Here is a 19,341-nt window from a genome sequence, read left to right as displayed (position 1 = left end):
AATCACTCTCGGCATCATCCAGGTGTTCACTGGCAAACTTCAGACGGGCCGTCACATGTGCCTTCCGGAGCAGGGGGACCTTGCGGGCACTGCAGGATTGCAATCCGTTATGTCGTAATGTGTTACCAATGGTTTTCGTGGTGACAGTGGTCCCAGCTGCCTTGAGATCATTGACAAGTTCCCCCCCTTGTAGTTGTAGGCTGATTTCTAACCTTCCTCATGATCAAGGATACCCACGAGGTGAGATTTTGCGTGGAGCCCCAGATCTTTGTCGATTGACAGTCATTTTGTACTTCTTCCATTTTCTTACTATGGCACCAACAGTTGTCTCCTTCTCGCCCAGCGTCTTACTGATGGTTTTGTAGCCCATTCCAGCCTTGTGCAGGTGTATGATCTTGTCCCTGACATCCTTAGACAGCTCCTTGCTCTTGGCCATTTTGTAGAGGTTAGAGTCTGACTGATTTCACTGAGTCTGTGGACAGGTGTCTTTCATACAGGTGACCATTGCCGACAGCTGTCTGTCATGCAGGTAACGAGTTGATTTGGAGCATCTACCTGGTCTGTAGGGGCCAGATCTCTTACTGGTTGGTGGGGGATCAAATACTTATTTCCCTCTGCAGAATGCAAATAAATTCATATACTTTCCACAATGTGATTTTCCGGATTTAATTTGTGATGTGCTATCTCTCACTGTTACCAATAACCTACCCTTCAATTATGGGCTGCTCATGTCTTTGTCAGTGGGCAAACTTACAAAATCAGCAAGGGATCAAATACTTATTTCCCCCACTGTACATAGTGGCCATCACACAGGCTAGCCCGCCTCCATTCCAGGCAGCCCGGGACTGCCCTGGGAAAAGGACTGCAGATGCCACTGCAAAAGGCCTGTGCCACCAAGGGGCTACAAATAGAAGTCTGGAGCTCCAAAGCAGTCACCTCAAGGTGTGCTGCAAAGCCTGTTTCGGCTTCCTATCTAGCAGATCCCTCAAGGCAAGGCCGCCAACCACCGGGTAGTACTCTAGGTGACTGCAGACACTGAGTCCAACTTAGGTAAGGGACCATCTCCTCCTTCTAGCACCAGACAAAAAGGACAGGCCATGGTCCTCCCAACCAGTAGGCCTGTGTCAGATGCACTCCACAATGTGGGAAGCAGGACCTGAATGTCCAGGTGAATGGGAAAATACCCTGGACGGGCCCCTGAGGTTCTTCATAAGGCTAGCCACCTGACTACCTTCCGGAAACTCCCCAAGGAAGAGCTGCAAGTGCCTCTGAAAATCAGGGGGCCACCTCCTAGCAGCCCAACTGCAGCGAAATCTGAGACTAAGTCTCCAAGGGCAACAGTCGTGATCCCCTGCTGGAGGCTCCTAGAACCAGCCCAAGGCCCGGTAGAGCAGACGAAGGGCTGGCCCTGACCCAGCCCCCCCCCCCCCCCCCCCGAAGGGACCCCCACCTACATAGCTGCCTGCGCAGGGGCTTCGCTTCTGCCGAAAAAAACTAAATGGCCACCATTCCCACCTCCTGCTGAGAAGCACCAAGGCCCTGCACCGGGGACCAGAGCCGAAAGAAACACGCCGCTGTGACTGAGCGCGCCCTGTATGTGCGAGCCCCAAAATCAGCTCCTCCACTTGGGAACCAGACTGCACACCGTGCAGCAGCCCAAGGAGGAACACCACTCACTGCAAGACGGGCAACAGGACACACACTAATCGGGGGTTGCCATAGCCAGAGTGCGCCACTGCGCAGGAAAACATGTGGCGCACCGCGCTACACACCCGCTTTTTTTTTTTTTTTTTTACCGGAGCACAGCACAAACAAGCAAAAAAATATGTTTGTTTTTTTTTACCATTCAGGTAGATTAGGCAGTTTTCTGTCTTCGGAGGAAACAGTCTGTTAGTATTAGTATCTGCCAAAGACCTCAAGAAGCAGTTGTGAGATTTCAACCAGGTTCCCCTGGTTCTCACTACACTGATCCAATCATTAAACTGCTCCTCCACTTCCTCCATGTTTGGGTTTTTTTTGTAGCACCGACATGCAGTGCTCCCATCGATGTCCCACGGCCTGAAGCACAGCAGAAAGGACCCATCACCCTGGGTCCACACTACCCAGGGACACAGTCACTCCCCCCTTTCAGAGCAGGGCACGGCAGCAGCAATGGCCTGCCAGACTTACTGTGATGCCTGCAACTCCTCATCTTCTGAGTAGACTGGTTGCTAAGCAGGCTCTCACACAGAGGACAAACAGGGAAAAGGCGCAGAACACCCCAGGAGGAAGGCATGACAGGGACCCAGCACCACCAGGTAGGTTTGCTCAACTGGGAACCAGTTGACTAACTGGACCAGAAGCAAGGCCTCAGAACCAGAGACAGAGGAAGTCTGTCCATCCACCTGCTGGAGATGGAAGATACTGAGGAGCTGACCTGCTAGCAGGGAGCTATGTAGTGGTGTTCTATTCTGTATTGTCTATCTCCACCTGCTGATTGATGGACAAAACTACCCACTCATCCTGGAATAGTGGGAATGAACGTAACGGAACATCAAAATAAATTCCTTCCCCTGGCACTTATTTTTCACCCTTCCTTCCCTCTTATTTTTACACCTGCTGCAAATCGCTTAGCTATCTCCTTTATAGGCAGTATATCAAATAAATTTGAAGCTGAACTTTCAATGTTCCTGGCTTGTTAGAAGCTTCCAGAGACTTTGTCACCAGGAGAGCTACAGTAGTGGCATCTTTTGTGATTGTGCAGGATAAAGATTGTCATGCATTTATATTTCTATTACTTTCTTGGTTCTAAATTGCATATTTATCCTGATATATGCAAGAAAACACAAGAAAGACAAAAACAATTCCAGTCCATGCAGCAGGAGTGCTCTACTTGAGTGGAATTGTTTTTTGTTTCCCATGTAAATGCATGGTACAGCTGAGAGAAGTGTCTTTCACTTTTTATGAACAGTCACAATTGCGTACATTTATTCAGACTCAATCTTCAGGGACCTCAGAAATGGATAATACAATCTATGATCTAAGCATAGGGAATATATTTTATACCTTGTGTTAGGCAGCAATTTTTGGTTTTATAAATATTTCTTCTACATTACCTGCTGCTCTCTGAGGTTTATTGGATCTTAGGACCCCCCCACTCTTGTGGTTTATGATTTCAATTTTCCTTTATGACTATTTTTTTTCTTTTTTAGTATGTCAAGTGAAAGTATTGCTTGGTTTGGAAAATTTCTGTTTCAAGAAATTGTCTTATTTGTACATTTGTATAAAAATGTACCATTCACCCAAAATTACTTCCAAAGCCACTACTCTTATGGTTTCCTAGATATTCAGATTACATATGATTTGGGTCTGCTTAATACTCAAATTTACCACAAAAATACAGACAGGAACACAAGTCTTCTTTATAAGAATTTTCATCCCCATCATAGTATACCAGGGAGTCAATTTCTAAGGGTCAAGCATTTATGTTCTGATCTGCAGACTTATGACTCATGCCCAATGAAAACAAGATTTTTGAACTATGGATATCCAAGAAAAGCAGTACATAATGCGCATAGACAGAGGTTTAGTTCATCAAGAGATCACGATGATATACGCATTACCTGCATGTTGCCTTATTTTTTGCAAGTACATCAGATTCAACAGATAATTTGTAAATATTGGAATATTTCATCTTTATATACTAGTTTCAAATTGAAACCATGATTTGCGTTCACTAGAGGACATATTTTAGGGGATTTAAAGGGGGTACGAAATCCAACAGTCATTTACTGTGAGGCGTTTTTTCAAAGCACTTAGACTTACAAAGTTACATAGCAACCTATGGAATTTTGTAAGTCTAAATACTTTGAAAATGAGCCCCTGTGTACTGCAAGTATGCTACAGTCACCAACTAATCAATCCCAATACGGAATTTAAATTGCTATAAGATACTAATTGTTCCTCAAGGCAGACAGTATATGGGATTCTTTGCCCTTGCAAAAAAAATGGTACGTGAGACAATCGAAGAAACCTGTTAAACAGAGGATTGCGCAATACCTTAGTAATTTAAGGTTACACTGGGAGGAGGCACCACTCGTGGAAGAATGGAGGCAGGTACAAAATGCTGTTGAAGACTTAGGATTTGTAGTCTTTCAGAAGGTCCAATATCCACGAGAAGGTAATGAGACAACTATTTTGATCCAGAGGGAGCAAAGGATGATATTTAATTGGAATACTGTTTGTTTATAGCATTTATATCCCACATTATAACAAACAAGTTTGGGTTCAACATGGCTCAACATCAAAACTTTGAAGTACAATAAAGATTAAACAAAAGTAAAAGAGGTATACCATCACAGCAGAAGAATTACTCATTTGAAAATAACCAGCTAAGAGAATTACAATGGTCAACAGTGGAAAGGAATTCACTAAATAAAAATGCTTTCAACAATTTATGAAATTTTAGGTAATCAAACACACCTAATTGACTTTGGGAGGGAATTTCATTGCTTAGGATGAGAAACTGGCATTATGAATTGATTTGTAATGGAGATTCTTACAATTTGGAAAATGGAGAAGTAGACAGCCTCTCGACGCAGGATGGGCACTGCATGATGGTAATTGCAGCAAGTGTTCCATATAATCAGGTAGAAGACCAAACAAAATTTGATAAACAAAGGTGCACGGTTTAAAGTCGACTCTTGCATTTATAGGAAGCCAACGCAACGTGATTAAAAGAGGAGCTGATTTTGTAAACCAAGGGGCTTTGCGTACAAAACAGGCCACAGTGTTCTGGACTATTTGAAGTTTTTTTGATAAGAAAACCTGAGTAAACAGCATTACAATAATCAACATGGACAACATTGAGGACTGTACTAAAGAACAAAATACTGAATTTGAAAAGAAAGGCCTTGAGCCAATGGGCTTTAATAAGGAATCTGAGTGGACGCAAGTGTGAAGATTAATAGGAGGTTTATATTGCATCATTTCTGCTGCCGAGTCAGACACTGATAAGGAAGTCTGTGTTGCTGTAACTCCCTGCAGCAGGAATTCCTATCCTGGCAGTGCCCAAGTAAGATTTTTGATATGCTGTATGAAGTATATAAATGATATCATGAAGGTTAGAGATTTAAAATTTGTTAATAAGTGTAAGGTTATGATGAAGAAATGTTTTTGTATTTTTGTGTGTTTTAACTTTAGTTTCCTGAAGACACCGTATCAGGTGAATCATGATGTCATGTAGAGACTAACAGCATGCATTTTGAAAGAGCTGCGAGAGATTCCTTAACTGGACTTCTTGCAAAACAGCATATGATTTAACAGCTCTAAGATTGCAGCAGATTATAGATGAACTGTGAGAAGCATTGCGATAGTTGGGACAAACATGTTATGAAGAATACTTTTCTGAGCCAGATGATACTTTAGATATATGTATTAACTGCTCCTGGTGAAGTCAATGGATCTTTATTGTATGATACTGACATTTGGCTCATAACAGGTTGTTGTTGCTGGTATGTAAAAGCTGTTGAGTGGTTATAGCAGGGGGTCCTTGTGGCTCAACAAGGTTTGAATATTATATTGTGTATTTGGTAGGTCAGTAAAGTTGTAGGTGTATGATATAGCTACCAAATATTTTTTATGCATATAAACAATTAATCAATCATTGTTTAGTTAGCCCAGGCGCTGTATTAATGAATATGCATTAGATAGACCTAGGAACCAATGCATGCAAATCTCTCAGGCATATTCACTAAATTCATTGTGGAAATCCTGAAAACCCGACTAGCTGGATGGATGGGTGTGCCCCAAGGACTGCGCTGAGATGCACTGGCCTAGAGAAATATGCCATATATAAACCACTTTGGCTGTATCGCAGAAAGGAAGAATATCAAATGCATGGCTCATATCCATACTCACTTATGTGCGTCAAAAACACCATTAAAATCGACAGTTAGGCATCTATGTACACTATGAGGCATATTTTCAAAGCACTTAGCCTTCCAAAGTTCCATAGAAACCTATGGAACTTTGGGAGGCTAAGTGCTTTGAAAATATGCCTCTAAGTGCTCTACAAGATAGCGCCATACTGCCTAATTGTAAGAGGGGGGGCATATGTGTGAGCGGAATATGGGCAGGTAATGAGCATACCTCCCAGTTACACAGTTTATAGAATACTATAAATTACACGTGTCACTTGGCACACTTAAGCACGCCAACTTACTCCTGCTATTGACCTGGTGTAAGAGGACCTGTCTAAATATGGGCGCACCAATGCCAACGTAACTTAGTATTCTATAACAGAATCTTGGCATTAAGCGCACAGCATCTGGGTACCTAAACTGAAGTGGCAATTTATAGAATTGTCCCATGTGTATTTTAAAATTGCACAATTAGTAACCACTGTCAATTCTCAAAATCTATTAAATAAGCTTTATTAAACACTTCTATTTACCACTTGCAAAATGTGTATAACTATAATAAAACCTTAGATTCTCCTCACTGCACTCAATTCTTACCACACACACTCAGCACATCTCTAACACGCTCCAGATCAGGATACTTATATTAAGACATGTACAGTGCAATCCGCTTAAGCGCAAGGGTCTGGGACCAAAGAAATACATGCAGTTAACCGGAGCATGCACTTAACCGTTGTGACACAAAGAAGCTTGATATCTGATAAACATATGTACTGTTTATTATACGTACAGTATACAGTCTCCGTTAACTGACGTCAGACTTACTTGAAGTAATCAGTTATAGTCCTCTGTACAATCTTGGGTCTGTGAGTTCCATAGACTACATCTGCCAGACGGTAAAAACTGTCATAGCACTGACATCCAGTGGCCTCAAGATAGGCCCACACGGTGTTGAGACTCTCCAGCGCTCTTGCAAAAGTGACAGGTTGTTGAATTTCGTCAGCATGTGTCTCGCTGCTCAATTCATCATCTGTTTCATCATCAGCCGTTGTCTGCACGTAGGTACATATCTGGACATCAGTGCTGTCGTCAGCTGTTTGTAGATCGTAATCAACAGCTACATAGTGATGAAACTCCTCTTCAGTAACACTGGCTGGGATGTCAATAGCCTGTTCATCTGACACATTTGCAACAGCTGCATCTGTTTCGTCCCTTTCCGCATCCCTAACAAAGCTTGGCCGCTTGTAGCAGTTCACAATGGTTGCCTGCGTAACATGATTCCAGGCTTCTTTCTGCATATGTAGGGAATCCAACAGTGATAGATTACGAGCCAGTTCAAAGGCACATTTATCCTTGCCAGTCTGGTCATCCATAATGCTCATTAGACGACATAGCACAAGAGCCCGATAATGTTGTTTGAAATTGGCTATTATGCCCTGATCCATAGGTTGGATCAGAGAGCTAGTGTTTGGTAGCAGGAAGACCGCCTTGACGTTAGACAGCCTGACATCATCACTGTGTGCAACACAATTACCACAAAGCAACAAAATCTGACGCTTTTGTGCCCGCATTCTAGTGTCTAACTTCTTTAGCCACTGCTTCCAAATTTCCCCAGTCATCCACGAATTTGCGTTAGCCTCATATGACACAGGAAGTCGCTTAACATTCTTGAAGTAAAGGGGCTGTTTGCTCTTTCCAATGACGAGTGGTTCCAACTTCTCACTCCCATCCATATTGCAGCAAAGGAGGATCGTCAGTCGGTCCTTCGACGTTTTACCTCCTGTAGTTTCGACTTGTTTGAATGCAAGTGTTCCATCAGTAATCGCTCACCAGTGGAGACCGTTTTCGTCACCATTGACAATGTGACGAGGTGCAAACTTGTTCAAGATGGTAGGAAGAACTGAAACAACCCAATTTTCAGCATCAAAGTCATCAGCGTTTTGTTTTTCACCATGCTGTTTCTTGAATTTTATGTTGTTCCTCTCCTTCCATCTTTCCAACCATCCAACAGTGGCTTTGAATTCAGTTAGTCCAAGACTTTCAGCTAGCTGATTAGCTTTCTCCATAAGCAGTAGACCAAACAGGAAACTATCTGCTCCTGACTTGAGAAAACCACCGAAGAAGAGCATCTTCTACCTCCTCAGCTTTTCCCGCCACTTTTCGTTTCCGTTGTGGATTTGTATGGTTTTGCCAATCTTCTAGAAGCTGATCTTTCTGCTTCAAGATAAGTGAAATTTGACTGGGATTGACACCATATTCTTTAGCAATAAATGCTTGACTGTTTTCTAATTTTTTAAGAACTTCTATTCGTTCAACAAGTGTTAAAGTCTTACAGCTGCGTACGCTTTGTAGCGCTATAGAAATGCTAAATAGTAGTAATAGTAGTAGGAGTAGTAGCTGCGCGACAACGACGACCCCAGTGTACACTCTAACAACATTCTTCCGCTAATTCTGCCTGTGGCAGTTAAAGGGTGGTAAATTTGAAATCTTGTTGGTTGTCACGCACCAATCGGCTTCCATATTCCGTGCACGCGCTTATGCGGAGTCTTTCCTGCAGAGGAGCAGTCTTAAACCATGCATATAAGCAAATCTTGCACTTATCAGTGGTGCGCTAAACTGAAGTTTGTCCCCATAGAAATTGATGGCGCCAAAAATGGGACCGAAGTACGGCATGCAGTTAAACACAGCATGCACTTATCCGACGTGCACTGTATAACATCAGTGTCTCTTCCAGTTTTCACTCTATTGAAAGAATCAAATAATAAACTAAACGAATGGTCCAGCACGACGTTCAAAGTCCCATCTTCACCCAACTGGAGGATTTATAATCAATTCATAAGCTGTTATACAAATTGTTAGTGAAATTTTAGTTTGAAGTCCCAATCTGTAAACACATTTTCAATTCGCCATTGCGTTGCAGTTTTATTCCTTGCAACTCGTTATACAACAAATTGTCGATCTCCAATGCGCCGCCAGATATAACTTGCAAAACAGCCCTCTTGCTTGCTTTCACTATTACTTGAGCTCCAGTCCTCATACATACAAAATGGAGATTGGCAATTCGTTGTATAACAAGTTGCAAGGAGTAAAACTGCGACACAATGGCGAATTGAAAATGTGTGCACAGATTGGGACTTCAAACTAAAATTTCACTAACAATTTGAATGGATTATAAATCCTCCAGTTGGGTGAAGGTGGGACTTTGAGCATCGTGCTGGACCATTCATTTAGTTTATTATTTGATTCTTTTTCAACAGAATGAAAACTGAAGGAGACACTGATGTTATACATGTCAATATAAGTATACTGATCTGGAGTGTTATAGAGATATGCTGAGTGTGTGTGGTAACAGAATGAAGTACCATGAGTAGTGAGCAGAATCTAAGGTTTTATTATAGTTATACACATTTTGTAAGTGGTATAGAAGTGTTTAATAAAGCTTATTTAATACATTTTAAGAACTGACAGTGGTCACTAATTGTGAAATATTATCTTGATGTAACTGGATTGGAATTACGGTACTCATTTATGTTTTGATGTATGTTTTAAAGAGTTTTCAAGTCAGACAGCTCCCCCCCCCCCCCCCCCAACATATACAAACATGTTTTATTTTGTATAGTGCAAATTGTGAATAATATGAACAAAGCAGCACTTCACAGCAATCAACCAGAAAGTCAGTAAATCTATGCAGAGCTACAGGAGGCTTTGCAACCATTTCTGCAGTGTTCTACAAATTTAGGGAAAAGTTCTATGTCCCAAAATCTTTTGTGGCAGCACCTACAGCACACACCATCTTACCTTCCCAAAATCTGTCATGCCTGGTTCTAATTAAGAAGCTATTTTGTTCTTCGAGTGTCTTCTAACATGTCATAGGAAGATCAGAGACAAGGTAGAAATAAAGAACCTGCATCCCACACATTTGGTATCCTTTTTTGTTCATATGTCATTCTTGATGTCTGTTTACTGCTGCTTTACCAGTTGTACACATATTAAGTTATAAAACCCTCTATCAAATTAGAAAGTGATATAATTAAATCATTAGTTTTTATTTCAAATGATTTATTGCAGGATCTTGCTTCTTTCACCAATGCAGATTCTGACACACCTGTGCCACTTCTGGGGCCATCCACCTAGCCATGAAACATAGTTGGAAACCCAATTAAATCCCCACCCGAAACCAAGTGACTCGACTATGAGGGACCCGACACCTTCACCCACATGACTAGAGAGACTGGAACCACGGCTCCTACAGCTGCTCAAGCAAAGAGCAATGCAAACCTTAACGGCAGGATTTAGCAATAGATTTTCATTCCATACAAGGGTGATGTGTCCGAGTCTTGGCTAAAACTTGGCTTGTCTTGGAGACAGCACAGAGATGAGGTTTTTCACATCATACAGCACAAAGATGCATTACATCTGGCTGGATACCCAGTCCATTTGCTGACCTAGTCAAGCAGCTGTTCTTATAACCCATAACTGTTAGGCTGTTTTCCTAGTTCTTTTTGCGGGCACAATTCAGTACAGCATAAATCCTCGGTGCAGGAAGCAGGTGAAAGCTTGGCTCTTCAACCAGGCCTTTAATGGGAGAAATATATGACACTGGCTGCACATACTACAGCAGGACATGTTTATCCTTCCCTAGCTAATGTTCAAGCACCTTTCTGAACATTTCCAGCTTTCTTTAAATTAATTCCTTTATTTTCTTACTCCTGCTACTCTCTTATCTATATGTTCCATCTTTGCTTATACTCTAGGCTGTCTATGAAAATGTTTTATTACATATTGTGTTGACATTGTAATGTAGCATACTATGCCATACTTTGTATTATTGTTTGAATATTTTTACTACTGTAATTGTCTATTGCTTATGTTTGACTTATTCTTGCTGTACACCGTCTTGAGTGAATTCCTTCAAAAAGGTGGTAAATAAATCTAAAAATCAATAAATGTGCTTCTTTTAACAGCACCATTGCATGAAGAGGCTATGGGCAAGGAGTACTCACGGAAGGATGATGAGACATCTTTATACTTTTGCTGATACAGCTGGACAGTTTCCTAATGCTGAGCTTCACATTCAGAAGGCATTTCTACTTCCAGCAAGCACATGTCTACACAATGACTGCTCAATAGCCCGTTCCCTTCTAATTCACTGTTCTAACACCATATGCTAACTAGATGATTTTCAATTTTTGTAGGACCTGGTAACTTCATGGAACGCTTACAAACCTAAAGGCTTCCAGCTGTAGTACTAAGATGCATATCAAATTCATAAAAACAACTGATAAGAATTCTGCTTGTGACTGAGAAAACAGAAGGTTCTAGCATGAAGCTTCATTTCCTGGCAAAAGAACTGGAACCACAACAAATGGTGTGTTGCCACTCTGAGAAACTTATCTGCACTCAGTGTAATAACAATTGGACGTCTCACTCCCTTGCTATCCTTATTAGGATGCTTAAATTTTGCCTGTAGAGTTATCCCTATAAAATGAGTGTTTACAAAAACTAGCACTGGCCATGAGAGAAGTGTGTAAAACACACCATCATATCTGGATTGTGAAGGCCATTGAAGAGAACCTTGGAATTTGAGACAACACATGGCTTGAGACATACATCTAAGAAAGATTCTTTTAACCATTTCAATTGCTACTAATTGCCTTGTGTAATGTGTCACAGGGTGCGGGGGGGGGGGGGGGGCAGGGATGTCCCAACTGCCTATGCTATGTGGGTTGCCATTCATACTATCACAGCTTAGACAGACCACAAAGCCAATTAATGTGAAGCAATTTGTACTTTTGTTCATCACAATCAGGTTAACAGATTAAGAAGCATTACAAAGAGAAGTTTATAAATTTTCATCAGTCCATCCTCACTAATATAGCCATTCTACACTTTTTTTTTTTAAGTAGTCAGAAATGGTCTTTAAAGACAGAATATTTGGATTTTTGTAAAACAGTGTGTGTATATATATATATATATATATATATATATATATATATATATATATATATATATATATATATATATATATATATACACACATACACAAAAGCACAACAAAGAGAATGTCATGATACATACCCTGGCAAATTTATTCAATTTAAAAAAACAGTTCCGTTTATTCAACTCCAAAATATGCTGCACCTAAAGTTATATTTTAAATGTTAAGTTATTAATTTATTTTAAACACTTCTAGCCCACCTATAAACTAGACGTTTTCCATAAAAACATATACGAATAAAAGATGGAAATCGCGCCACCTTGCAGCAGCACTCTAATCTTAAGCAACAACATTCATGGCAGGTGTCCAACTGTAAAAAAAAAAACCTAGATTTTTAAGGAATAACAAGAAAACAAACAATAGTTTAAAAATGAAAACAACAGGTACACAGTAAAGCTTTTCTAGCATGTTGAGTGCCAACTTCAGAAATCTGGCAACGCCCCGTTTATAACAGTAGTACCCTTTCAGGAGGAGCGTATGAACTGTACACAACTATATACACTATAGTCAACATTACGTTTTAAAACGGTGTATTCTTTGAAAATAAAATGTTCACGGAAGACAATGCCTGGAAGTTGAACACTGATGGGAAAAACTCCCTAGCTCCTCTGCATAAATGCAAAAGGCCCGAAATCAAAACAACATTTCAGGTTATTCACTATTTAAAAAAAATGTGAGCATATCTAACAAACCCCAACTGGCCACCTGGTATCTTCCAATGCAAAACACAGAAAACCTGCCACAGCCTGTCCCCAGGGTAAACACTCAACAGCTTTCCCACATCGGACCTCCAAAAGGAATACAGAAAAAGCAAAGTGAAGTGCGCTGAGCTCAGAGTCTACACGGCACCGACTCACCATATACAGGGTGAAAGGAAAACACAGGAGGAAAAGCCAGATGTAGAGGTGGAGGGCATTCACGAAGGTATTTTGATGAGGATCGTAGTACCAGCCCCCAGTGATGGAAGCCCAGACTCCCTGCCGAAGGATCTGCAGGGTCTGCGAGCCCATCGTGGCCTCCGAACGTAACTCGGAGCGCTAGCGGAAACCTCCGGGATACTCGAAGGAGGCCGCTCCTCCGCGCATTTATCCTCCTTTGTAAGCGAACAGGGGGACTCTGTAACTAGACACTGGCCTGGGAACCCTCGTGGCAGCCATCTTGTCTCCCAGCAGCCGGAAGACTAGAGCTGGTCTTCCACGGTCGAATCGAGTCCCTTGCTATATCTCCATGGCTCGCGCCGCTCAAAGCTTCGGCGCAGATTGCATTAGGAAAAGACCAACGAGAGTTGGGCTAGAAAGGCTCCATGAGAACTCGATAGCTCAGGGCGGTGGCGGGCGCCGCCCTGGTGACTCACGGGTAGAATGACTGGGATTGTAGTTTTTCTCAAGAAGGCTGAAAACAGACGGGATGACGTCTAAACATTGAAGCTACATAGGTTAATCTATGTTTCCTCTTCCGCTAGCAGCCGTCATCTAGTACACTCAAAACAGAGCAAGCAAACCTATGAGCTACTGAATCCGCATTCTCGTTGTTTATTGTTGGTAGCATTTTTATTTAATAGTACTTATATTTTCAAACATGCTGGCTTGTGCAGCATACAGATGTACACAGAAGAAGTATTGGTTTCATCGGTTAGAGTTCTAATTTGTTTTACATTATATAAATCGTATCATTGGAGGGACTGGCTCTAGAGACTCCCTGTATTCGTGCAGAGATGTTTTCACCTAGTAAAGAGCCACCAAAACAGACATCAGGTTATGAGAATCAGATACTTAACAATCAGACTTACTGTTTATAAGTACAAAAAAAAAAAAACATTAGGTCAGGGCCGCTCTTAGCAATTATGGGGCCCTATGCAGACCAGTTCAATGGGCCCCCTCTGCCCGTCATCATAAGCCATACCTTGATATGCATCCACCATGTTTCAGAAGAGAGCAGCAGCAGCAGCAATTTTCATATCCCGTCAGCTGCTGAGCCCAGAGCCATAAGCGCCTACTCCATGGGTGCTGTGGGTGCTCGAGCACCCCCAATATTTCACCCGCCGGAACCGGAAGTTCCCCTCGCTAGCTTGACCTGCCCGGTGCCCGCCCTCGCCTTCCTGCGTGCCACCTAGAATTTTAAAAGTCATCTTACCTCGGGGTCTCGGCAGCAGCAGTGAAAGGCGAGCAAGCTCGGCACTTCAGCCTTTTCTTCTCTCTCTCTCTCAGCTCTGGTCCCACCCTCATTTCCTGTTTCTGCAAGGGCGGGATCAGAGCTGAGAGAGCGAGAAGGAAAGGCTGAAGCACCGAGCCTGCTCGCCTTTCACTGCTGCCGCCGAGACCCCGAGGTAAGATGACTTTTAAAATTCGTAACTCGGAGGAAGGGAGGGAGGGTGGGCCTCTGGAACACGGAGGGAGGGGGAACCTGGAACTCGGAGGGAGGGAGGGGGCCTGGAACTTGAAGGGGACCTGGAACTCAGGGGGGAGGGGGCCTGGAACTCAGAGAGGGGGCCTGGAAAGGGACCTGTAACTCAGAGGGAGGGAGGGCGGGCCTCTGGAACTCGGAGGGAGGGGGAGGAGTGCCTGGAACTCGGAGGGAGGGAGGGACGGGGGGCCTGGAACTCGGAGGGAGGGAAAGGGGAGGAGAGGGAGGGAGAGGGGCCCTAGTATTACCACATTGAAAATGTGACCATACCATGCCTCTGTGGTTATGTGTTCCACTAGTAGGTTAAACGATTAACTGGCTATCTTGAAAGGATTATATAACCTTTGGATGCATGAGGGGGACACAAACATACACTTATTTATTCAATATCATAATTCCTCATGTATAGCCAGAAAACAACCTTTTAGAGTGGATAATGTTCATAATGAGCTCCTTTTATTATTGACCAGATAGAAAAGACAAGAGTTTTCAGTTTTATCACAGTGTAAGTCACCACAAGAGCAAAATGTAAGAAAACCAATGGAGTGCATTAAGGGCTTATTAAAAAAAAAGAGATCTGCATGTAACAAAATATTTATTTTTATTTTGACTTTATAAAACCACTTGTTCCTGAAATATGCCTAAAAGCAGAATAATCAATTTGGGTATCTAAAATGTAAACTTCTACAAAACAGATGCAGATGTGGTTCCATGTGACACAATGAAAGAAAAGTTTAATTTTACTTCCATTTAATTTCAGTATATTCCATCTTTATAAACACCACCCATCAAGAAACAGGATATACTCACTGAAATCTCACCATCTGTATCGTATAGAACAGCATAGAAAAATTAGCACAAAATACAAAGGTTATAACTGTTGTTTCTATCAGCTATAATAATTTTTAAGCTGTTTTAGTGATATTCAATTTTTATTTCATTATATTTATATCTAGGTATGGGAAGCTTTCAACTAAGTAAACAAAAATAATCTTTTGTTCTCCACCTTTTAAGGCACTGCCTATCCAACTGGAACAGCTTTAGACTTTTTACAGATGGACCACACATTTTTTTAACAATCTTTTGCTATTGTTTTCAGTAGCATTTGCTATTGTTTTTGGTGAACTAAAGTTCCGCCTATTGGCTTTAGCCCGTATAATGGAGAAGATAGGAACATCTCATCTCCAATTTTCTTCAACCTCTGTGGTTTTTCTTGTAGGTGGGTGGGTGTTTGGGAGAAATGCTGGAGCGATTTCTTGGGGCAAATCCTCTCAGGGTCACCTTTCCTTAGGTAAAGACTTACATGAAGGCCAGGATAAAAGTTTATCAACTAAGTAGCCACACCAAATAGAAGCTCATACAAGATCAGATCATTTAAAAGCAGGGAAGAAGGTAAAACTAAATGATCTGGATTTCACGGATCCAGATATATCTGGGAAATCTGTTTTTTTACCCAGGTCCTAAAAGTACAGTAGCAGTCGGGGAATTGTCGACCCATGTCAACTATTAATTCTTTAGCCCAAATAATTATTTTCTGAAGTCTATATATCGCTATTTTCCATTCAGTTGCTATTGAGGTTTCATAACTAGTCACATTTTGTACAAGCGTATCTGTACTGTGATTCTATGACCAACTCTCTGATGTTGCAGAAACGCCAAGGATAACCCATCCCAAAAGCTGGGGATTTACTATCGCAATGTTGGAGATTGAAGGTCAGTAAGTGAGTTCTTTCTCCCAGGCCACAGTCATGTCTAAAACTAGTTTTAACAGATGCACATTCCAAAAACTGAAATATTCTAAGCAATAAATGGAAAATACAATTATTTTTTCCACCTCTGTTGTTTGGTCATTTTATTTTTCTTATTGTGTTGGTCTCTGGTTTTTACCTTCCTCTTTCTTCTCTTAACTGTCTTTCCAGAGTCTCCTTATCTATTTGGCAATTCTTATCTCTCCATGTCCACCCATTTTCTCCCTATGTCCCTATCTATCTCACCCAGTATCACCCCTGTGTCTTTGCCTCAATGTTCCCACCATGTTGAGCATCTCTCATCTCTGTGTCCCTATTCTTACCCTCTCCAACATAACTCTTCGGTGTCTCTCTGTCTCCCCCATGTGCTAGCATCTCTCTCTTCCTTCCTGTCTCCTTTTCCCCTAGGCCAGTATCTCACTATCTCATCTCTCCCTCTGCCCCCCCCCCCCAGGGGTCCAGTAAGTGTTCCTTTCCTTTTGTATGTCGAGCACCTCTCCCTCTCCCTCTTCCTTCTTTCCCCACAGCTCCTGCCATTTTTTGTCTCCCCTCCCCATCCTGCAATATCTTTCTCCCCCCACCCCCACGACTTGGCAGCTGTCCTGGCATCTATTCCTCTCTCCCCCCCCCTCCCATCTTGGCTTCTCTTCCTTCCCCCTCCATCTTGGCATCTTCCTCTCCCCCACTACCATCCCAGCATCCTTTCCTTTCTCCTCCCCCAAGTGCGGCATTTTGCCCCCTCCCTTTCTTTCAATCCATGTGCAGCATTTCCCTCCTCTCCCTTCCTTTTGTGTGCAGCTTCTTCCCTCTCCCCCACTCCTGCAGGTCCACAGCTCTTCTTTCACCCTCTATCCCCTCTTTCCTCCTGTGGGTCCAGCCTGCTTGCCTTCCTACTTCCCTCTGTCCTCTTCCCCAGGCCCTACAAAACTTGCAGAGTTCACCGGCACTGCTGGCAGCGCTTACAACAGGCTCACTTCAGCCACCCCAAGGCATTCCCTCTACTGTGTTTTGCCTATATGGCAACAGGGAAGTTGCAACAGAGGGAATGACTCTGGGGGTGGCCAGAGAGAGTTTGCTGAAATCTGTGCTTGCCATGCCAGTAAACACTGCAGGATTTTAGGGATTTAGGGTGGGGTGGGGGACAGAGGTTAGGTAGAAAGGCAACACTGGACCTGTGGGAGAGAAGGGGGATAGAGGGGGTGTGAGCCAATACCAGACATGTGTGTGACTTGGCATATCTGATGTTGACTCTACTGTTGGCCATGGTTGGTTTCCATTTCAAGAGGTTGTGGTGTTTTATTGCTGATATACTTAGTTGTAAAACATAGTGCATACTGCTTAATAATTTGTCTTGGCACGATTTAAAGAACAAGGCACAGAACAGTAAAAAAGAATCATAACTCTTTTGGCAGTTTTGGAACTGATGGGATTGCTAGGACAAAATCTGAGGAAAATTCTGGATGATCAACCGTCAGAATATGAAAAGTAATTAAAATCAAGATAAGAGCCCTGAAAAAAAGTTACATGTACTGTATATTTTCTGACAAAAAGTGCTGTGTGTTACAGTCTTTGTATTCAAATAACCTTTAAATTGTATTTGAGCAAATTAAATCATTTTAGTATGAAGGATGGTATATATAAACAGGTCAATAAGAATCAGTTGGAAAGGAACAAAAAACTTCTGGTCAAGAGAAGATGGACAACTTGCAGTACTATGAAGATAACTTTAGAAGAGTTATGCAGTGTTTACATGTGTAAGTAGTAGATTTATTATGTATATATAGGGTTATACATATAACTAGCAAGTTTAGAAAATATGCTATTTACAGTTGCATGCAAAGGGTTAGAACCCATGGTCCTTCGGTGCTTATCAATCTTTTTTTGTGGCTGTGACCCCATGATCACAGACAAATAAAATTGAGTGGATCCTCTTGAAGTGCAGAATAATGATGCACTATGGAGAGCCCACCCCAGGTCACAACCCCAAATGTGGGTTTTCTGACCCCATTTAGGGTCCTGACCCACAGTTTGGCTCTGAATTATATGTTTCAATGAAACTCTAAGTAAACAGAAGCTGATATAACCTCTGGCCATATTCAGCTATACAGAGAACATATAATTTGATGCATCTAATTTAGATAATTTAAAATCATACATATATTTAGTGTCCATTTAGGTAGCACTACTGAATATCCATATTAAATTGAAATGTCCAAATTAGACTAGAGGCTGTCTGAATTTCGGTTTCAGTTATGATGCTGCAACCAGCCCCAAATCCTTTTTCTGCCTGGTTTTGATTTCAGCCAAAAGGTTATTTTAATTTTTGGGCTCTGATGCACTTCCTGTTTATGTAGGGCCAGATGGACGCGGCAAAGGGGAGCGGAGCTGCCTGTGTGAACGGCAGCACTTTGCGACGGGCGAAAAAGAGAATTCAGCGGAGCCTGGGGAGAATAATTATTTTAAAGTCAGGCACACAGGCAACGCTGCTGAACGCTGCCTCCCGGACGGCTGTACCTGGCGGAGCCACAGGAGAAAAGGCAGCGACAGCAGTGAAGGATGTTGGATGGGTGGGCCTGGAGGGAAAAAGGCTGAGAGCTACTGGACATGATGGGAGGGAGAGGAGGAAGGTACTTTACTGCCGCCGCTCGCCGGTTCGCTGCTGCGACTTCGGTAAATAGAGAGTGGAGTGGAAGTGAGCCTATCTAGTCCACTGTAAGTAAGGAAGACATTTGATTAATCTCTGTTTCCACTCCCCCGCGCAGAGGGGGAGTGGAAACACAGCAAACAAACCTGTGAGCTGCTGCATCCACGTTGTCATTCTTTATTGTCGGTCCATATGTAACAAGTCTAACATTGTTTTTGTTGGATAGGCAGTGCCTTATAAGGTGGAGGAGAAAAAACATAATTGAATATCACTAAAACAACTTCAAAAATTATTGTAGCTAGTAGAAACAGCAATTATAAATTCTGTAGTTTGTGCTCATTTTTCTTCACTGTGCTTCTATACAATTCAGATGGCCAGATGTCAGTGAGAATATTCTGCTTTCTGATGGGTTCATCTTAACTGGTTGTAATCTGCCTTGGGAAGCCTGGTGTTTATAAAGATGATGGAATATATTAAAATTAAATGGAAGTAGAATTAAACTCTCCTTTCATTGGGGCACATGGAATCACATCTTCATCTGTTTTGTAGAAGTTTACCCTGGACATGGATAGGAGGGGAGGGCAGGGCAGGGGAAAGAGGAGAGTTGCTGGCAGTGCTTTTTTTGTGCCGGTACGCAACGGTACGGCG

The 19,341-nt window shown here is 42.3% G+C and overlaps 1 protein-coding gene across 1 annotated transcript in view; it reads right to left on the bottom strand.

Moving 5' to 3' along the window:
- The window catches only part of PCNX1 (pecanex 1), a 269,570-nt gene extending 256,427 nt beyond the window's left edge, over positions 1-13,143 (bottom strand). Inside the window, 1 exon segment of the mRNA XM_030213968.1 lies at positions 12,756-13,143. Coding sequence (XP_030069828.1) covers positions 12,756-12,908 — 153 coding nt within the window. The 5' untranslated portion in view covers positions 12,909-13,143.
- Positions 13,144-19,341: the final 6,198 nt, after the last annotated feature.

Source organism: Microcaecilia unicolor, chromosome 9, assembly GCF_901765095.1.
Source record: "Microcaecilia unicolor chromosome 9, aMicUni1.1, whole genome shotgun sequence".
Classification (NCBI taxonomy): Eukaryota; Metazoa; Chordata; class Amphibia; order Gymnophiona; family Siphonopidae; genus Microcaecilia; species Microcaecilia unicolor.
This window is presented reverse-complemented; position numbering and strand designations above follow the sequence as displayed.